The sequence below is a fragment of the Aquila chrysaetos genome, chromosome 8, assembly GCF_900496995.4.
Source record: "Aquila chrysaetos chrysaetos chromosome 8, bAquChr1.4, whole genome shotgun sequence".
In the NCBI taxonomy this organism is placed as follows: domain Eukaryota; kingdom Metazoa; phylum Chordata; class Aves; order Accipitriformes; family Accipitridae; genus Aquila; species Aquila chrysaetos.
This window is the reverse complement of record NC_044011.1, coordinates 13,442,667-13,458,902: the sequence shown is the minus strand read 5'-3', so window position 1 is coordinate 13,458,902 and position 16,236 is coordinate 13,442,667. Positions and strand designations below refer to the sequence as shown.

Here is a 16,236-nt window from a genome sequence, read left to right as displayed (position 1 = left end):
GGACGTTCCCCAAAATGCCTTTCTCCTGCTGCACCAGCTGAGCCTCAGCAGCAATGAGTGAATAAGTTGTCTTGAGTGAAATACTCACAGCTGTGGTATTCAGCAGAGAGAAATAGGCTGGAACAAGCACCTCAACAGATGAACTAATGACAAGGTAAGCAAGGAGAGGTGATGAGGAGAAAAGGGGGAGTGAAAATATGGGACTGGCAGAGGACAGACATAAAGAAAGATGGGGAGGGGGCAGGGGTGCGGGTGGGCAGAAGAACTCAGAAGAGCTGTGGTGGCTGGAGCACGTTCTTCTTGAAACACAGCCAACCTTTCAATAATCTTCATCTGTCTTTTTAAACAAAGTATCTGTTTTTTCGTATTTTCTGTGTTACAGGCATGACTCAAGCCAGCCTCAACTGACAGAGCCACGAAACCATTCTTTCTGTTGCTGTACACATCTGCCTCGTTTCATATACGCCCCAAACTTCCTCAGTAATGCAGTCCACAGTCCTATAGATTTATTTTTTAACTCTTCTTTTAAATCTGCCAGCTGGACAGTCTCTTAATGCAGCATCAGGTTCTGCAGTGATTGGGAGGAGTGTCCTGTAGGAAACACGTTCAGCCCATCAAAGGCAGTTGTAGAGCACTTGGTAGGGTGAGCTGAGGCTGTACCACAAATTTTACTTCTTCTTCTTCTTCTTATTCCTGTCTTCTAAGAACATTCGACCTTATGGTCTTTTTTTTTAAAAAATAATTAGAAGGCAGCAAGAGATTACTGTATATTAATGGGCTTAAATGCACAGATGCATTACACAGGGAAAAGGAGGCAGGCAGAGGGAGAAAGCTTTAGGTATTTCATTTTAATTTGCCTTTGGCATAAATTCTGTTAGTAATAATTTTATCACTCAATAGTAATACTATTTAGCTATCCAGTAGCCATTCTTACAACTGTTAGACCACAAAGGTCACACAAATTCAGAAGTCCAGGACTAAGAAAGCTTTAATCCTTAGCAACATTCTTTTCTGGCTGCTTATCTAGTAATTCCAGCTCTAAATGGACCATATATGCACATTTTGAAGAAACTTTTTTAAAAAAAATGTTTTAAGTGCCTCACTCTAAAAGTAGTATTTATGTGGTCTAACTTTGAAGATAGTGAAGACCAGAAGTGGTTTACCATAACAGAGAAACCATTTTATAGGCCATCACAGACTTGGGTTAATTGTGTAGAAGCAAGGAAAGTTAAAGCCAAAAATGCACAGGCAACATAGTTCTCTTACTATGCAAAATCTGTTTATTGGATTTTATTTCTTTACTCTCCAGTAGATGGCAATCCAGTACTTGGCCAACAAAACAATCATGGGAGGACACTTCTCTGTATACAAGTCCGTGGGGGCTTTAGTTATATATTCAAAGTGCAACTTTGGACCGCAAACGTTATCCAAGTGAATCATTTGACTGGTGTTTTATTATATTGCTGGCCAGCATGAGGCAACGCCAGAACAAATAAGACTTGAGAAATGTGTGTGGAAATGGCAGCGCCTTTCAGCAAAGGGGAAGATTTTAATGTCTTTAAAGGCTGCTGGTTGTTTTAGTGATGACAGTCTCTTACACTGATGTTTTTAGAAGACTTGGGAGGTAAAAATGTAAATTTTGGTGTCTACTCGTTTGGAATTTTATTCCTCTTGGAGTAGTGTAAATTCATTTCTTGTGTTTAAGAAAAAAATTGCACAGAACTCCCTGAATTCTCTCCCTTCTGTTTGATCTTCTCCCGAGACCATGGCTGTGTGTCATACGAGGGTCCGTGCCTCTTCTGCTTCTTTACATTGCTCCAGGGCCATTTCTGGGATTGTCACTGTAAGATCAAACCCACAGAATACGTCAGATTTGGCGTGGACGATAGCTGACATAGCTGATAGCGTAGCTATTCACCTATCCCACGTGCCCAGGTCCCCAGAGCCTTCAGCAGAGTTTGGGGTGGGTGAGAGTGGTGGGATTTCGCTCCAGAGCAGGGAGCTGGGGGAGGTATGGATTTAGGGGCACCCGAAGGGAGGTCAGGGGGGTTGGCACCAGCTGTGCGTTGCGTGACGCAGTGATGGCTGAAGTGCTCCACGTCATCCCGCAGTGTGTCCCGGCTTGGGGCTGCACAGGCGGGGAGAGCCGTAGTCCACCCAGGTTACCTGAAGAGAGGTAGGACACGTCCTTCTGTGAAAAAGGGCGACGAGTCAGTAAGCAACGAAGTGAAGGGAAGGCAGTGAACCAATACCAGGTTCAAGTGTATTTTGCTAATATTAAATAACCTTTCCCATCTCTAAGGCCTCATAGGTTTTCTTCATTGTTTCATTTATACATTTGTTTTGAAGCTTTGTGATCTCTAAAAGTATGGATTGATAGAGGCAAAAATGGCCTTTTGTCAAATATTGGACCCCTCCGTAACAGAGGTGAAAGCAGCAGCACTTGCAGAACAGTTCACATTTTCAGAGCCTTGTACTAACATCAATTACTGTTTGCATTCCACTTTGGATCGAAGAGGAGCTGGAAGCAAACTGTAAGTTTGCATGGGATGAAGATGACGGCACCAAGTGGCAGAGTTTTTATGCAAATGTGGTTCAGAGAGACTCACACTGGTTTTTGGCTAATTGGCTCATTAGCAACAAGTGTGGGGTTGCAGATTTGGTGTGCTCTCATCGTTTGGATTCTGTTTGGTTTTTAAAAAGCCCTTGGGCTTTAGAGGTAGTTAACACAAGGTGATGACAAACCTTGTAGCTGCTACTTTCCTTGTAAGTCAAGCCAGTGAGCAGAAACTACGTGTCGGGGAAAACTAACATTCTATTTTGTGTTCCCACTGCTATTTGTGAGAAAGGATGAATCAGATGCTGTTGTAATTCGGAGTTAGTGACAACCTGCTCAGAACAACATAGACACAGAGAACAGCAGTCCATGCTGAGAGCCTGATGTCTTGCCTTGTCTGGTAGTAATTGTCCTGCACCGTGAGATGCCTTTTCTGGGGGATAACAGCATGTAGTTCCCCCAAGTGTTTAGAAATAAATGAGAACTTTCTTCTTTTTCTTCAATTCTTTATATATTTTTAGGTAGTTTGTCTTTGAAAAACATCTTCTTAAACTAACTAAATAAATGCATGGCACAGCCTTGTCTAATACACACCAAATATACATCTGAGAATATGAGACCTCTGTGTTTCCACAAGGTAGAAATGCTGCTCTTGTTTTTCTGACATTCATCAGCTTTCCACTAGTTTCTTCATCCAGCCCTTCCTTCTTTCCCCCCTCTCTCTCCCAGTAATCCTCACTACCACCTCAGCTGTTCCATGAGTCGGTTGATCCATTTTCCTCCCTCCTGTGCCCCTGTTGCGGCTTAACCCCAGCCAGCAACCAGGCACCACACAGCTGCTCGCTCACTCCCCACCCCTTCCATGGGATGGGGAGGGGAATTGGGAAAAAAAAGTGAAATTTGTGGGTTGAGACAAGAATGATTTACTAACTAAAGTAAAATAAAACATAATACTAAAAATAATAATAATAAAATAATAATTGTTATTAAAAGGAATAAAATAAAATTAAAAAAAAAATGAACCCCAAGAAAAGACAAGTGATGCACAATACAACTGCTCACCACCCACTGACCGATGCCCAAGCAGTGATCGCCCCTCCAGGCCAACTCCCCCCACTTTATATACTGAGCATGACGTCCTATGGTATGGAATATCCCTTTGGCTAGTTCGGGTCAGCTGCCCTGGCCATGCTCCCTCCCAGCTTCTTGTGCCCCTCCTTGCTGGCAGAGCATAGGAAACTGAAAAAGCCTTAACTTAGGATAAGTGCTACTTCGCAACAACTGGAGCATCAGTGTGTTAGCAACATTATTCTCACGCTAAATTCAAAACACAGCACTGTACCAGCTACTAAGAAGAAAATTAACTCTGTCCCAGCTGAAACCAGGACAGCCCCTAATGCAGCCAGAGCAAACCCATGCCAGGAATACTCCAGAGCTGGTTTTTCACTTGGGCTGCTCGGAGGGACTGCCGTGCTTTTGCGGCTCAGGCACACCTTGACAGGCACGAAGGAAGAAGAGAGGCGCAGCCTGTAAATGTTATTCCCACAGCAGAAACAGGATTGAACACTATCAGGGAGGATATTGGAAATAACAGAAGTAACAGAAATCAAACGTTTCCTACTCTGGCACTGCAAACCTTGCACAAGCCTCAGGGTGCAACCTGACAGATCTTTGCAGTTTGCTCTAAATAGGATTTATCTAGATTTACTTCACTTCACGTATCAAGAAGACGGCGTCTGCGGGATCTCACTGTTACCCACCGTACCTTCCTGCTCCCCTGGGCCTCTCATTGCTTGTGCCTCGGGATCCAACGCTCCTGGTAAAAGCAGCATTACTCAGAATTAAAGAGTGCATCTGGCTTGGATGCTTCTCTCACTTATGCAATTGAACTGAATTTCTCTTCTCCAAATAGCATCTTGACTTCACAGAACTTTACGCGAGCGCTCGGCAAAGCAGATATACACCTGGAAAAATGAGCAGAAATAGTTATCAGCTTGGAAGGCCTCCAGCTGTTTGGTTTGTTTTCTCACCTCTGTTTTCCATTTGAATGTGGGATTTTTGTGAGGCCCTGACGAGGTATTCACCAAATCCATGTCATGTTAGCTGCATTTTCCCCGTGACACTTTATACCTCTGGTGCTGCTTGCACGAGGGATCGGAGAGCCAATTTTGATCCTGCACACACCTAAGTGAGCACTGAACGACGAGCTGGAGACTGGAACTTGACGAAACCTTGGCTTTCGTCTTCTCACAGGCTGAACAACTAACGTGACAGTAGGATGCAGTAGGATGCGGCTTGCAAAGATGCAAGGAGTGAGGCTGAACCTTGGCCTACTATCTACGCAGACAAGCACGGACAAATGTGTTTCTTTTATGTGTTCCTGGGCATGAAATATCTATGGTTGGGAAGCTTTGCCTGCGAGGTTAAACACTGTGTGTTGCAGACACTTGTCTGCTCCGGGGGAGGCATATCTACGCACTGACAGGTACTGCATGGGAGCTTGGGCCATTGCTTTTAATGTTAACTTGCATGAATCCCCATAGACTCAGGTAGAAGCCTCCCATATTCCTGAAGCAAGACACAACTGACCAAATTGCCAAAATACACACAAAAGAGAAAAGAAGTAAGTTTTTGAGCACCTTCTATAGGTTTTGCTCTGCAGCAAAAGGCAAATTTTTGATGCACACTCACACGTGTATTAGAAAGCAGCCTGAAACCCTCTCCTACTTTGTCATCAGGTTGCAGAGGAGAAAACTGAGAAGGCAGCAATTGGTCCCAAGGCATGTTCTAAATCCAGCCCTTGGGGATAAAAAAGAGTCACTCTCAAAGGGAAGAGGCTTAATGAATTGAGATCCTCTCATCTCATTTCATTAGATGACTTTATTAAACACGTAAGTGCTTATTTGTGTAATTGAATTAATCTAAGCTATTCTTCTGCTCTTCAGAAACGGCACTGCTCCAAATCCAAAGCACCTTCTATGATGCTCATACTTTGATGCTTACAAGCAAGTGCAGCCTGTGCTGCTCTGTAACAGCGGCAGACCTGAAGTGGTGAGCAGGCATCGCGGTGGGAGGCAGGAGGGGAGCAGTCCTGCTTGTCACTATCAGCAAATACAGTCTTCTCATGCAGCAGCTCCTGTGGATGGCAGGCAATTCGGTGCTGCTAAAAGAAAACAAAAACGTATATAGTGTTTGCCTATAGTTTTAGTGTGCTCGGCAGCATCACTAATCTTGCTTTCAGATAGCCATTGTAACCTATAAAATTGCTCACGCCTCAGGGTGTAGTAGGTGGTCCACAATATTGCCAATTCTTTTTTTTTTTTTGGCTTCGTAGAATTGCTAAGACCTGAACTGACCTGGAAGTTGAACTAACCTCAGCTCTCGGTATCAAGCTAGTTCCAGTGGGGACTCTGGCATACGGACATCAGAGTGAAAGATGGGTTACTGTAACACTGCTGGTACTGTACAGGAATGGCTCGCCGTATGCTTGAGGTGGCATTGCATTTTGGATTTAATCAACATGGAACTTGCAAGAGAGGCAATTCACTTTCACTCTTTGAGGCAGAGAACTGATCATAGGTGGTGGGGTTTTTGTTTGGCTAACTGCAAATGAGCCACTTAAATCAGAACTTTAAAAGTGAATGCTAGTATTAGATAACAGCTTACCCACATTTTGGTAAAACATAAAAAATTGTAACTTTTAATACCTGGTGAGTATATATGCAGTATCATAGGAGTCAGTGGAGCCAAAGAGCAAAACAAATAGTAGCAGACTGATAGTCTAATTCTCAAGTGTGTCCCCTTATGGCAGGATTTATGGACATAAATACGGGTCATGTTTTCATAAACTTGCACAGCTGTATACGCTTTTTGTGGCTAAGCAGAGAAATACAACTCATGGGACTGTTAGAACAGCATATGCCAATATAATGAATGTAGAACTTGTCAGGGACACAAAGGGCTCTGCCTACCTGGGATGAGATCCGCTTTGGAAGAGCCAAGTCTAGAACCTCCAAGCCTCTGCAGTACTTGTCTCAGAGATGGTGAAGTTAAAAGGCTGGATTCAATAAACAACAAAGCTGTTTGAAGTGCAAAATTGTAATCCCAACTCACCTTTTTCTCCTACTCAAACCTGTCTAGTCTTGGAAGCAACTAATCCCACCAGGCGTCTTTGTTTGACCTCAGGCACCTAGAGTTTTTATGAACTCCAACCACAGCAGCCTAAGCAACAAGGTTCCCGTGAAATAAGATCTATGGCTTTGTTCTAGTCTGAGTCTTTTTGGAAGCATTCTCATTCCATCATAAATGTCCTGAAAAGTTTTTAAAGAGGGCTTTTTTTTTTTGGTGTAGAATATTCTAAGTTCAAATTATGCCCATTCATGCAATGAAAGACTGCAGTACCTGCAAAAGGGCAAATTTAAGAGCTAATAAGACTTTTGCTTTATATTACTTCCTGAATGTTAAATGATTAACGTTTAGTACTCTCATGAGGTAGCTCTGGTGGTATATGTAACATTACATTCATAGCTTTTAAGTCTCCATGGGCTTACACGTGAACCTTCTGCTCAGGCATAAAGTTTCCTTTATAAGTACTAGTAGCAAGAATTCTAACATGTTTCTCCCGTGCCTCTTTTTCTGGTGCAAACACTTCCTTGCGGAGAGAGAACTTTTCGAATAAGGCTAGATATACATGTGTCGGGGGGGCGGCGGAGTTTGGTTTTGGCAGCGGCTATGGTGGTTAGCACACATTTGGATCAAACACCCCTGTAAAATGCTGAGAGCAATAGATAGGGGCTTTGTGTTTCAGCTGCTCCCAAAGCAATCCTGGACCATAGCAGTCTTGGAAGGGAAGCAATACTCCTTCCAGCTGCAAAAATGGCAAGCACTCTGGCTTTTCATGTTGTGCAGTGTTTGTTTTGTTTTTATTTCTGTTTTGTTACTTGAGAGACTCTTGGAAACAGCCTGTACTGGAGCCAGCGGCAGTCCCCCGAGGCTGGCTGGACGCTCTCCTCCGGCCAGCAGAGCAGTGCCCTCTGGTGCACATGCACAGCAGCAGCCTGGTCCTCAGCTGAACCCAAAAGAGATTAATAGAGGAGGAAAATTAGAAGTTCACATCTGACACGCTACCTCATTCCCACGAACTGTTTGCCACGTCGTACAGTTCTGACGGGAGTGTTGCCTGAGGGGAACTGAAGATTCAGCTGTCTGGATCCAACCCAAATGATAGAGATTTTGTTTTCTCTTTATGTCATTTCCAGAGTTAAGCTTCTGGTTGACGACAACTAATGCAGGCACAGTCCACCCTTGTTACTTAGGGCTAAATCCGCAAAGGATTAACTTCTAGCTATGGTGCACTGTTGCCATGTGGGCCTGCCAGCCCAGTGCTCTGTTAGGTAGTTAAGCATACCCATTAACCACACAGCAAATTTAACTAGACCAACAAATGCAACACACCAAGCAAGAAGTCACTCAAGTGAGCTAGAAGGAAGTGCCGAGAGTCATGTCCTAAGGCTCCTTTGCCCTAAAATCTGGACGTTGGCATCTTATTACAGACTGCAGAGATTACCTGACTGCTCAGGAGTCACAGCCGCCCTCTCCAGCCCAATGAAGCGGAGCTGCATTCGAAAACCAGGTTTGAAATCACTTCTTGCAGGCAAGAGCTGTAACTGCAACTCCAGAGCATTACACTCGTATACTCTTTCTCTGGTTACACCAATTTTTACTTATTCCATTGCAAGGTGGAAAAGCTCCCAAGGGGAGACCTGGGAGACGCCTCGCATACATCTCCCTGAGCCCAGCAGGTGGACAGTCATGGGATACAAGAGACAAAGTTTGGACAGTCATGATCCACATCCGATGCAATCATATTTTGAAGGCTGCTTCTAGTCCTGGATTATCAGGGCTTTTAGTCTCTTTTTTAAACGTTTTTCTCCTGCTGTAGATACATGTTGAGAGTGCTTACAAGGTGAGGAACTACAGGCTTGGTAAGCTGCAGGGAGAGGGCGTGGGATACAAGCTAAGAAATTAAATAGCTGGACACTGCTACCAGACCAGTAAATAGAAGACCTGTTAGCTAAATTAAAAAAGGACCAAAAAAAGAGAGAGACCAAAGAAATTTATTTACTTTTTATCTATGAACAGTATGACATATAATTATAGACAAGTTTTGATACACAGGAAAACCCTTTTGTCAACCATTTTTTTTGCTAAATGAAAACAGCACAATAATCTTTACACATTCATATTTTGTTTTTTCTTTTTTTTTTTCTTTACAATACACAGCTTTCTTGGGTTGAAGCAAACTGCAGGACATATTGAGTACTGGTATATTACAGCTACTTACATCATTTAAGAACAGCAAATGGAGAAAAATAAGTTATTTAAATATTGATTTCATATACAGAAAGTGCAACTTTGTTAGTTGTTACATAACTTGCTTGACAGTTTTGATTCCTCAGAGGGTGTCAATTAAAGATAAAAGTATCTTGGACCAAAAGTATTATTTATTCTAAAAATAATACAGTACAACTGCACAGCTGTGACTTGGTGAATCGACCACTGTTGCTGCTCTTAGAGATGATGACCTGTTTGAATAATGCAATGTTTAATGCTTCTGATCGTGCCCCCAGTTTGCATTCAAAGCCACGGTCATAAGAGAGCACAGGGAACTACAGGCATCATTGCCACCTGGGTAGTAACAGAGGGTTATTGATCAAAGCTTATGGTTATGATGGCATTCAGTAATATTTTGGGCTTGCTGCTTCTATTATTAAATAGCTGTTTGAGTTACAACAGTACGATGGATAGATACTTAACATCGTTAGCCTGAGCAGAGGAGATTAGGATTCCAGCAGCAGGTTTCTTTCGTGCTTCCCAAGAGTTAACAAGTCAACTTTTGCTTAGAGCACTGAATGGTTACAAGAAAATGTAAGAGGTTATGGCTCTCATACCGCTCCGCCTCACCTGCTCGGGGAATGCCACAGGTCACTGAAACCACAGCAGGGAAGCTCAAACACTGAGAAGCTTAAGGCTTTTTTTAGATTAAAATATAAACTAAAATTGTAATTCAAGTAAGACCACAGAGCAGAGTCTTAAAAAGAAAAACAAAGCAACTATTAAAACTCACAAATCTCAAACTGCTCACTCTAGTCCTGATGGATGTGATTCGGTTTCCCTGGGCTACACAATCATTTAGAAATTACCGATTTACAAAGAGCGTTTGGCACACAGGTTCAGCTTATTTCTGTAATTCTTCTTCTGTCATTAAGAGAGGGGAAGGTAATTAGTACAGGAGAGCTGTATTATGTGACTTGCCTTCCCTGCAATATGAGGAAATTTGTCTCCTTTTTTATTGCATATAGCCAGCTTGGACTTTTCTCTTGCTCCACTATAGCTGCTGTCTACTTCTACTCAGTTCTGGCCCCTGCCAGGAATCCCAGGAAGTCTCAATACTCTTTCCATCTCCTGCTTACTGATAGTCGCCATGTAAGCCTCAGAGAGGAACAACAGACAAATCATCATTATTAAAAAAACCACTTGATTTTTTTTTTCCATTTTTTTTCTTTTTTTTTTTTTAGATTTTCACCAGCTGTGCAAAACACCTATGCTGTATGTTTCCTGATGCTGTCACATTAGAACATGCTGATTATCCACACACCAAGGAGAACATTACAGAAACAGATCCGGAGGAGCTTTGCTTGAGAACAATTTCAAGTTACATTAGTGAATTACTTGCCTTCACACGATGGTGTGCAGTAGACAGTGGTGAAATATGAAATAAGGAAAGCAAACCTCACACCTACCAATTCCACCAGGAGCCAAATTAATTATCATCTGTAGTAAAATGCATAGTTCATCTGACTTAAAACATGACCATGAAAGGACCATATATAGTAAGGAATCATGGAGTAACCACAATTTTTCATTCATCAGTCTGAGAGCATTTTATCACAAAAAGTGTCATTAGTTCAGTATGAGGCTGGGATAACTGAGGCACCAAATAGTGAAGTGCCTTGTCTGGTTTTACACAAGAAGTTGATGTCAGAACTGATATTGGAAACAGCCACACATGCTGGCCTGTGCCCAGGTTTCTATACTATCTCCCTTTACCTGCTGGAGTACGCTTGCTCTGTCTTCCATGGAGCGTTTGCACTACAAGAAGCTGAAAGACACACCATATAGACCCCAAAGAAAAAGCTAGTTACGTGCTATTCATGATAATCTGTATTTGGTATATAAAATGTGTACCCATATAGAAAAATAACATCTGTCATTAGCCACATATGCAAATGGAACGTTTTACATGGATTTAGGCAGAAAAATATCATTACATAATGGAAAAATGGTTCACCACATATGCCAGAACAATGCTCTCTTCCAGTGAAAGTGTAACATTAACACAGTCGGGAGGGATATCAACTGCTGTAAAATCACAGTGTAATTCATAAGACTATATAGGATTTTTTTCATCCATGTAATGGATGTGATGATTTCTATGGGACACAATTTGCTTTTTCAATGCATTTGATCTCCCACAAGTGAATTTTCATTTGCAGAAACCCACTGTTTGGAATCGATATGGTCAGGATACCAAGTCAAAGCTGCAGCGTAATGATTGACAATATAACACAGTACACAGAATATGATTAAAATGAAAAGCAGTTACATATATACAAGGCAGTGTATCTTGGAACAGTTTAGTAACAACAGTAAATGCAGACTGTAGTGAACAAGAAGTTAGCCTGACAACCAAAACCTAGCATAAACCTGCATTTGTAAAAGCATCTCTACAACACAGAAGGTGTTATGATGAGGCATTTTATAGAAGCTACTTCAGCTGGAAATCACCCTAAGTGCAGCTTAAGGGTGACAGGTTGAAACAAGGCTTGGGAAACATGAATACAGGTAAGTGAACACTAGGTAACTGCTTAAAAGCTTATTTTAAGGCAAATAAAAAGCTGATTGCTAGAAAGCAGTTATAAAAATGACCTCAGCTCTGTACAAATAAAAGGAAGCCTTCTGACTCTCCACGGGTTAGTTGCACTGGAGTGACAGAGACAGACCATACTGAAAACTAATTCCAGTCCATTAACTTTGGCCTAGCTAAAGGCTTTGTGGCATACTGGGACCTATACCAAGCAACAGCGAAGATGATCGGGGTGGGGGTTGTGTTTAGCTCTAGACTGCTAAAATAAACAAAAGGCATTTGCCAAACAGCTTCTACTGGAATTTGCACCTTGGCTTACACCTGGTCTTTAGGACTGACTCCAGGTACCTGGAACCTGATGTACAGAAGACCCCCAACCTAAGAAGCTCTCCACAGAAACAGGGCCTATTACTGGTATTACTTTCACAAACTTGAGGAAAATGTGTAAGGGTCCCTTAATTCTGTGAAGCTGTCTGATTCTCAGGCCAACCCTGTGCACTTCATGAAATAAGAATACTTTACGGGGGAGCGAGGGGGGAGGGAAGTACCACATCTGTGTTACCTGGTGGTTGCTTCTCTTCTCCTTCAGCTGCCAAAGACAGCAATAGAAACATTTCATATCCTTTGAAAAAGATATCTGCCTGTCCTTGGAAGCCACTTCCTTGATCCCTTTAGCTATGTGAAGTAATTGGAGCAACACTGGTGCAGGAAGAAGCAGTGGATTCTCGACCAGGCAATGCCACACTATGGAGCACGTTAAATTGCCTCTGGATCAAGGGGTTTGAAGAGTCTTGCTGCTGCCAGGAGCTTGCTTATGTGCCTTTCCTCTGTAATGCCAGCTTCTTGAAGGCAAGTTTGTGACAGAGAAGGCACTTTTCTCAGTGTATTGAATCCTGCTTCTGTGAGCAGGCTGGAATACATAGGTAGACCAATGGAAATCAGCCAGTCAGATACAGAGGTGATAAGTCCTGGGGATACAGGTTTTCGGCAAATTTCAGTGAGCCCTCCACTTGGAATCTGGACAGTAAAGGAAAAAGAAAGAAAAGAACCTTTAATGTTAAACATAACGGCTTGTTTTACAGCAAGTTTTCTTTTGGTTTTTTTTTTTTCTTCCGAACTGGTAGAATTTCATAGCAGATGTTTCAACTTCTCTCATGTCACATTTGTCAGTATGAGAGCGGTGTGGGTTGAAAGGCTAAGATTACTTGGCACAGGAGCAACAGCAAGAAATTTGGCAATGCAGATGCAGTGGGAAGTATCCAGCTGCTTGGGCAACCATCATGTGCCATTCTGAATTAGTTTGACATCAGTAAAAAATACCCAGTGACAAGACTTTCCAGGGGGATCTATTAATTTCTCAGTAAGGCAAGAGAAGACCAATTTTGCCTATTACCTCCCCAGACAGACCAAGTTCTCTTATAAAAAGCCATGAAAGCTTTTGACGGTTTCCCCCTCCTGCTTTTGCTAAGGAGGAGTGGACAATACTATAGTTTAAGAAATGAAAAAGGAGTGTAAAATCTTTCAATACAGAAGCATTTAATACATGCCACCCTTAGTGAGCAAGTCTCTGTTACCACTGCTTGCAGTCTGCTTAGACTTTCAAGACTACTATTCAGTCAAGAGAGAGGGCTATCTGCTCTCCTTTCCACTACTAACTGTCCTCCTTTGGGACAGGGGGAGGTACCTCCTGCCCCTGTAGTACCCCTACTTACGTTGTACCTGCTGGGTGAACACAGGGAGCAATTTTGTACCAGGACTTTGCAGGTATCTCCCTTTACTAGCAGTCAGTCCTTTTTAAACGTCAGCTCATAAATAAGAAAATTGGGTTTATGGAAATACTCACTGCCATGCGATGCTGCTTCCTCAGCTGCTTTACCCGGATTTGGTCCATGTTTGTGGCAACATCCTTTTCAGGCTGGTCTAAGTCTTCAGAGTACCTCTGTACCAAAGCCTCAGGAATGCCACAGCGACCATGCTGAATGTTCCCAGCCAGACACAAAGGAGAGAGGATAGATGAACAAAGTGTATCAATACAGACCAATCAATGCAAACATAAAGAGAAGTGCAAGATGGGAGCAAGAAGGAGCTTTCCTCGAGATTCCACGGAAACTGAAAAAGCAATCCCTAAAGGAAGGACTAGACCTTAGGACTCCTTCCTTCCCCAAAAGATGTCCTAATCACTGTGCTATCAATTCAGATTTTCTTGGATGCATAAAATCTAATCATGACTTCCTTTTTCAGCTCTACTTCCCCACACTAGCAGAGAAAGACACATTTCCATGCCCAGTGCCACCGAGGTACTAGTGGCCTGAAAAGATGACGGTTCAGAATAAGTCTGGGATTTCTCAGTTCCCCTGCAACACAAGAATTACTTTAGGCATAAGGCCTGATAGTAAAGGCGAACATAGTTACAGAATGTCTAATGTCCCAATGATTTATGGTTTATCTAGGCTGGTTACTCACAAAAATAAAACAGATACAATAAATGAAAGACTACCCCTTGGAATGCTAGTAGAAGAAAAACGCTGAAGCAGTGTACTCCGCTTACCTTGTCAGAGTATGGTTCTTCAGTAAGATCAATGTCTTCAGACTGCAACTTGTTTTCTATTACCATTTCCAGATCCATTCCCCTGCTACAAGAGACTTTCCTCGCTGAAGCAGGACCTAGTTTTATCACATGCTGCTGAACACTAGCAGTCTCTGGGAGCTCCGACAGCCAGGGTGGCAGTGGGCTAGGAGGGGTACTGGGCTCCTGTTCTGAAGATGTCCTATGGACAGGTACTCCATGACACTCAATGGGAGCGGATGAGCTGGTCTTTTTTACTGGCAAACATGGTGCTTCTGGACTTGAGTGGTTCCCACTTGCCGTCATGGGAGGATGATATAATCCATTAGAAAGGCGTTCTCGGCATTTTTTGGCAGGGACAGGTGGCGGCTGAGAAGGATTTTTTGGTTGCATTCTTGCCTCATTTGCGCCTTTTTGCTCAGCTTCTAGACCTCCCTTGAGGACTGGAGCATAATCAGCCCGTGCAAGGTCATGAAAGCCTTTACTTTGCATTTCCAGAGGCATCCTTGTTGCAAGATGCGTCACTAAGGCAGGCTGAGCTTCACAGTTTTTCAGGGGGAACGGAGCAGGCCTTCCACCTGCAGTCTCCATTACAGAGCAGTCCAATTCCTTAGCTCCTCCTTTCTGAGAACTAGCAGCTCCTTTACCCTGCTTAGCCATCAAGTCACCTGCCATACAGCTGCCTCCATGAGACTGAGGAGGCAGGGCAGAGCCAGTTGCCTTTTTTGCTCTATCCAGTGAATCCTGAGGAAAAGAACCTACTTCCTTGCTAGCGTCCTGTAGGTTAACATTGGATTCTCCCTGGAGATCATCCAGCGAGTGAGATCTTGGCCATGTATCAACACCCTGGGGGCCATCCAGAGTTTCATAGCTCCGACAGACGGCAACTGGTAAACTTCTACGGTTCTTCTTCAGACCCGTAACAGCTGGAGGTTTGACAGAGCTCTTCAGAGCATGATGTGCACAACTCAGCCGGCTTTCTTTTTCCCCTTGCTGTAGAGTTTCTATTGACTTGGTCAGTGGAAGTGTAGGATAATTTGATAGCTGGTTTCTGCTGAAGTCCTTAAAGCTATGCTCACTTGCTGATTTTGAAGGCAGAAGACAGGTCCTTCGAGTTTTACCTAGAAGCAAATAAATCACAATCCACCATTTAAAAAAAAAAAATAAATCTGCAATGCATCTAATGGATCACTTCTAAATGCCTTTGAAACAAAATTATTTACTCTCTTTTTGCTAACCCTAAATGCAGAAGAACTCAGTGCCATTTTAAGTATATAAATTTGTGAGCTTCAGCTTTATTAATGAGGAACTGGTAAATGTGACCGTGTAAGGAAAATACATTTAAAATACTTAGTATCCTTCCTACTCCCCAGTTTGCAGAGATTCGAGGTTTAGCTCATTTAAACCTTTTTTCAGTGTAGAAATATCCTAGTTAGAACTGATACGCTATACCCACTGTATGAACTGGTTTGACTCCACACAGACATAACTCAGAAGACCTACCATTTTTTCCTACTTTTCTAATTTGCTTAGGATATTGATAATTATGTTCACCTTCTAATGAAGTTTACTAGATTGCTCAGGAAAGGTTTTTTGTTTGTTTGTTTTTTTAAAAAAGATCCTGTTTATTCATTTTAATTACAATGTGTGCCAATAGTGTTATTTCATTTTTTAAATAAGCAGCAAACTATTCACAATGGTGAACCAGAGAGCAAAAAAGTGTTGGAAGACTGGTTTTGCACCAGTCCCTTTATAAAGTTACTTTTAGGGACAGCAGAGTTTTATGGAAAAAGGTCTTATACTATGAGACGGAGAAGTGTTTCAGAAGGCAGTTTCAAGTGTGACTAATCTTAGTGTTATTCCCATGCCACAGTGTTTTATTGAAGTGGAAGGTCTTACAGACATGGTGTTTTATTATAACCACTTAAGACGAGATAACATGAATCAATATGAACACATGTTCTTTGTAAGCTTTATTTGATATTTTTATGAGATATGCACCACTGATTTTAAATAGTGAAGTCCATCAGACAGAAAAATTCTGATCAAAGGGACTGAGCTCACTAGAGTATTCATTAGTATGAAATGCAAGGTCATTTCTCAAATACTGCATAGATTTTTTTTAAATTTTCTTTTTAACAAGACAGAAGTAAAGTTGTCTCAAAGCAGACGACCTCTCAGAATGCA

At 42.3% G+C, this 16,236-nt stretch overlaps 1 protein-coding gene across 9 annotated transcripts in view; it reads right to left on the bottom strand.

Moving 5' to 3' along the window:
• Positions 1 to 8,655: 8,655 nt before the first annotated feature.
• SASH1 (SAM and SH3 domain containing 1) overlaps positions 8,656 to 16,236 on the bottom strand; it is a 570,731-nt gene continuing 563,150 nt past the window's right edge. For all 9 annotated transcript variants that reach the window (XM_030022551.1, XM_030022552.2, XM_041125390.1 and 6 more), the window contains 3 exons: positions 14,032 to 15,170; positions 13,327 to 13,458; positions 8,656 to 12,500 (listed from right to left, as the gene is read on the bottom strand). In XM_030022551.1, the coding sequence (XP_029878411.1) occupies positions 12,240 to 12,500; positions 13,327 to 13,458; positions 14,032 to 15,170 (1,532 nt within the window). In that variant the 3' untranslated portion in view covers positions 8,656 to 12,239. The remainder of the gene's footprint in view (positions 12,501 to 13,326; positions 13,459 to 14,031; positions 15,171 to 16,236) is intronic.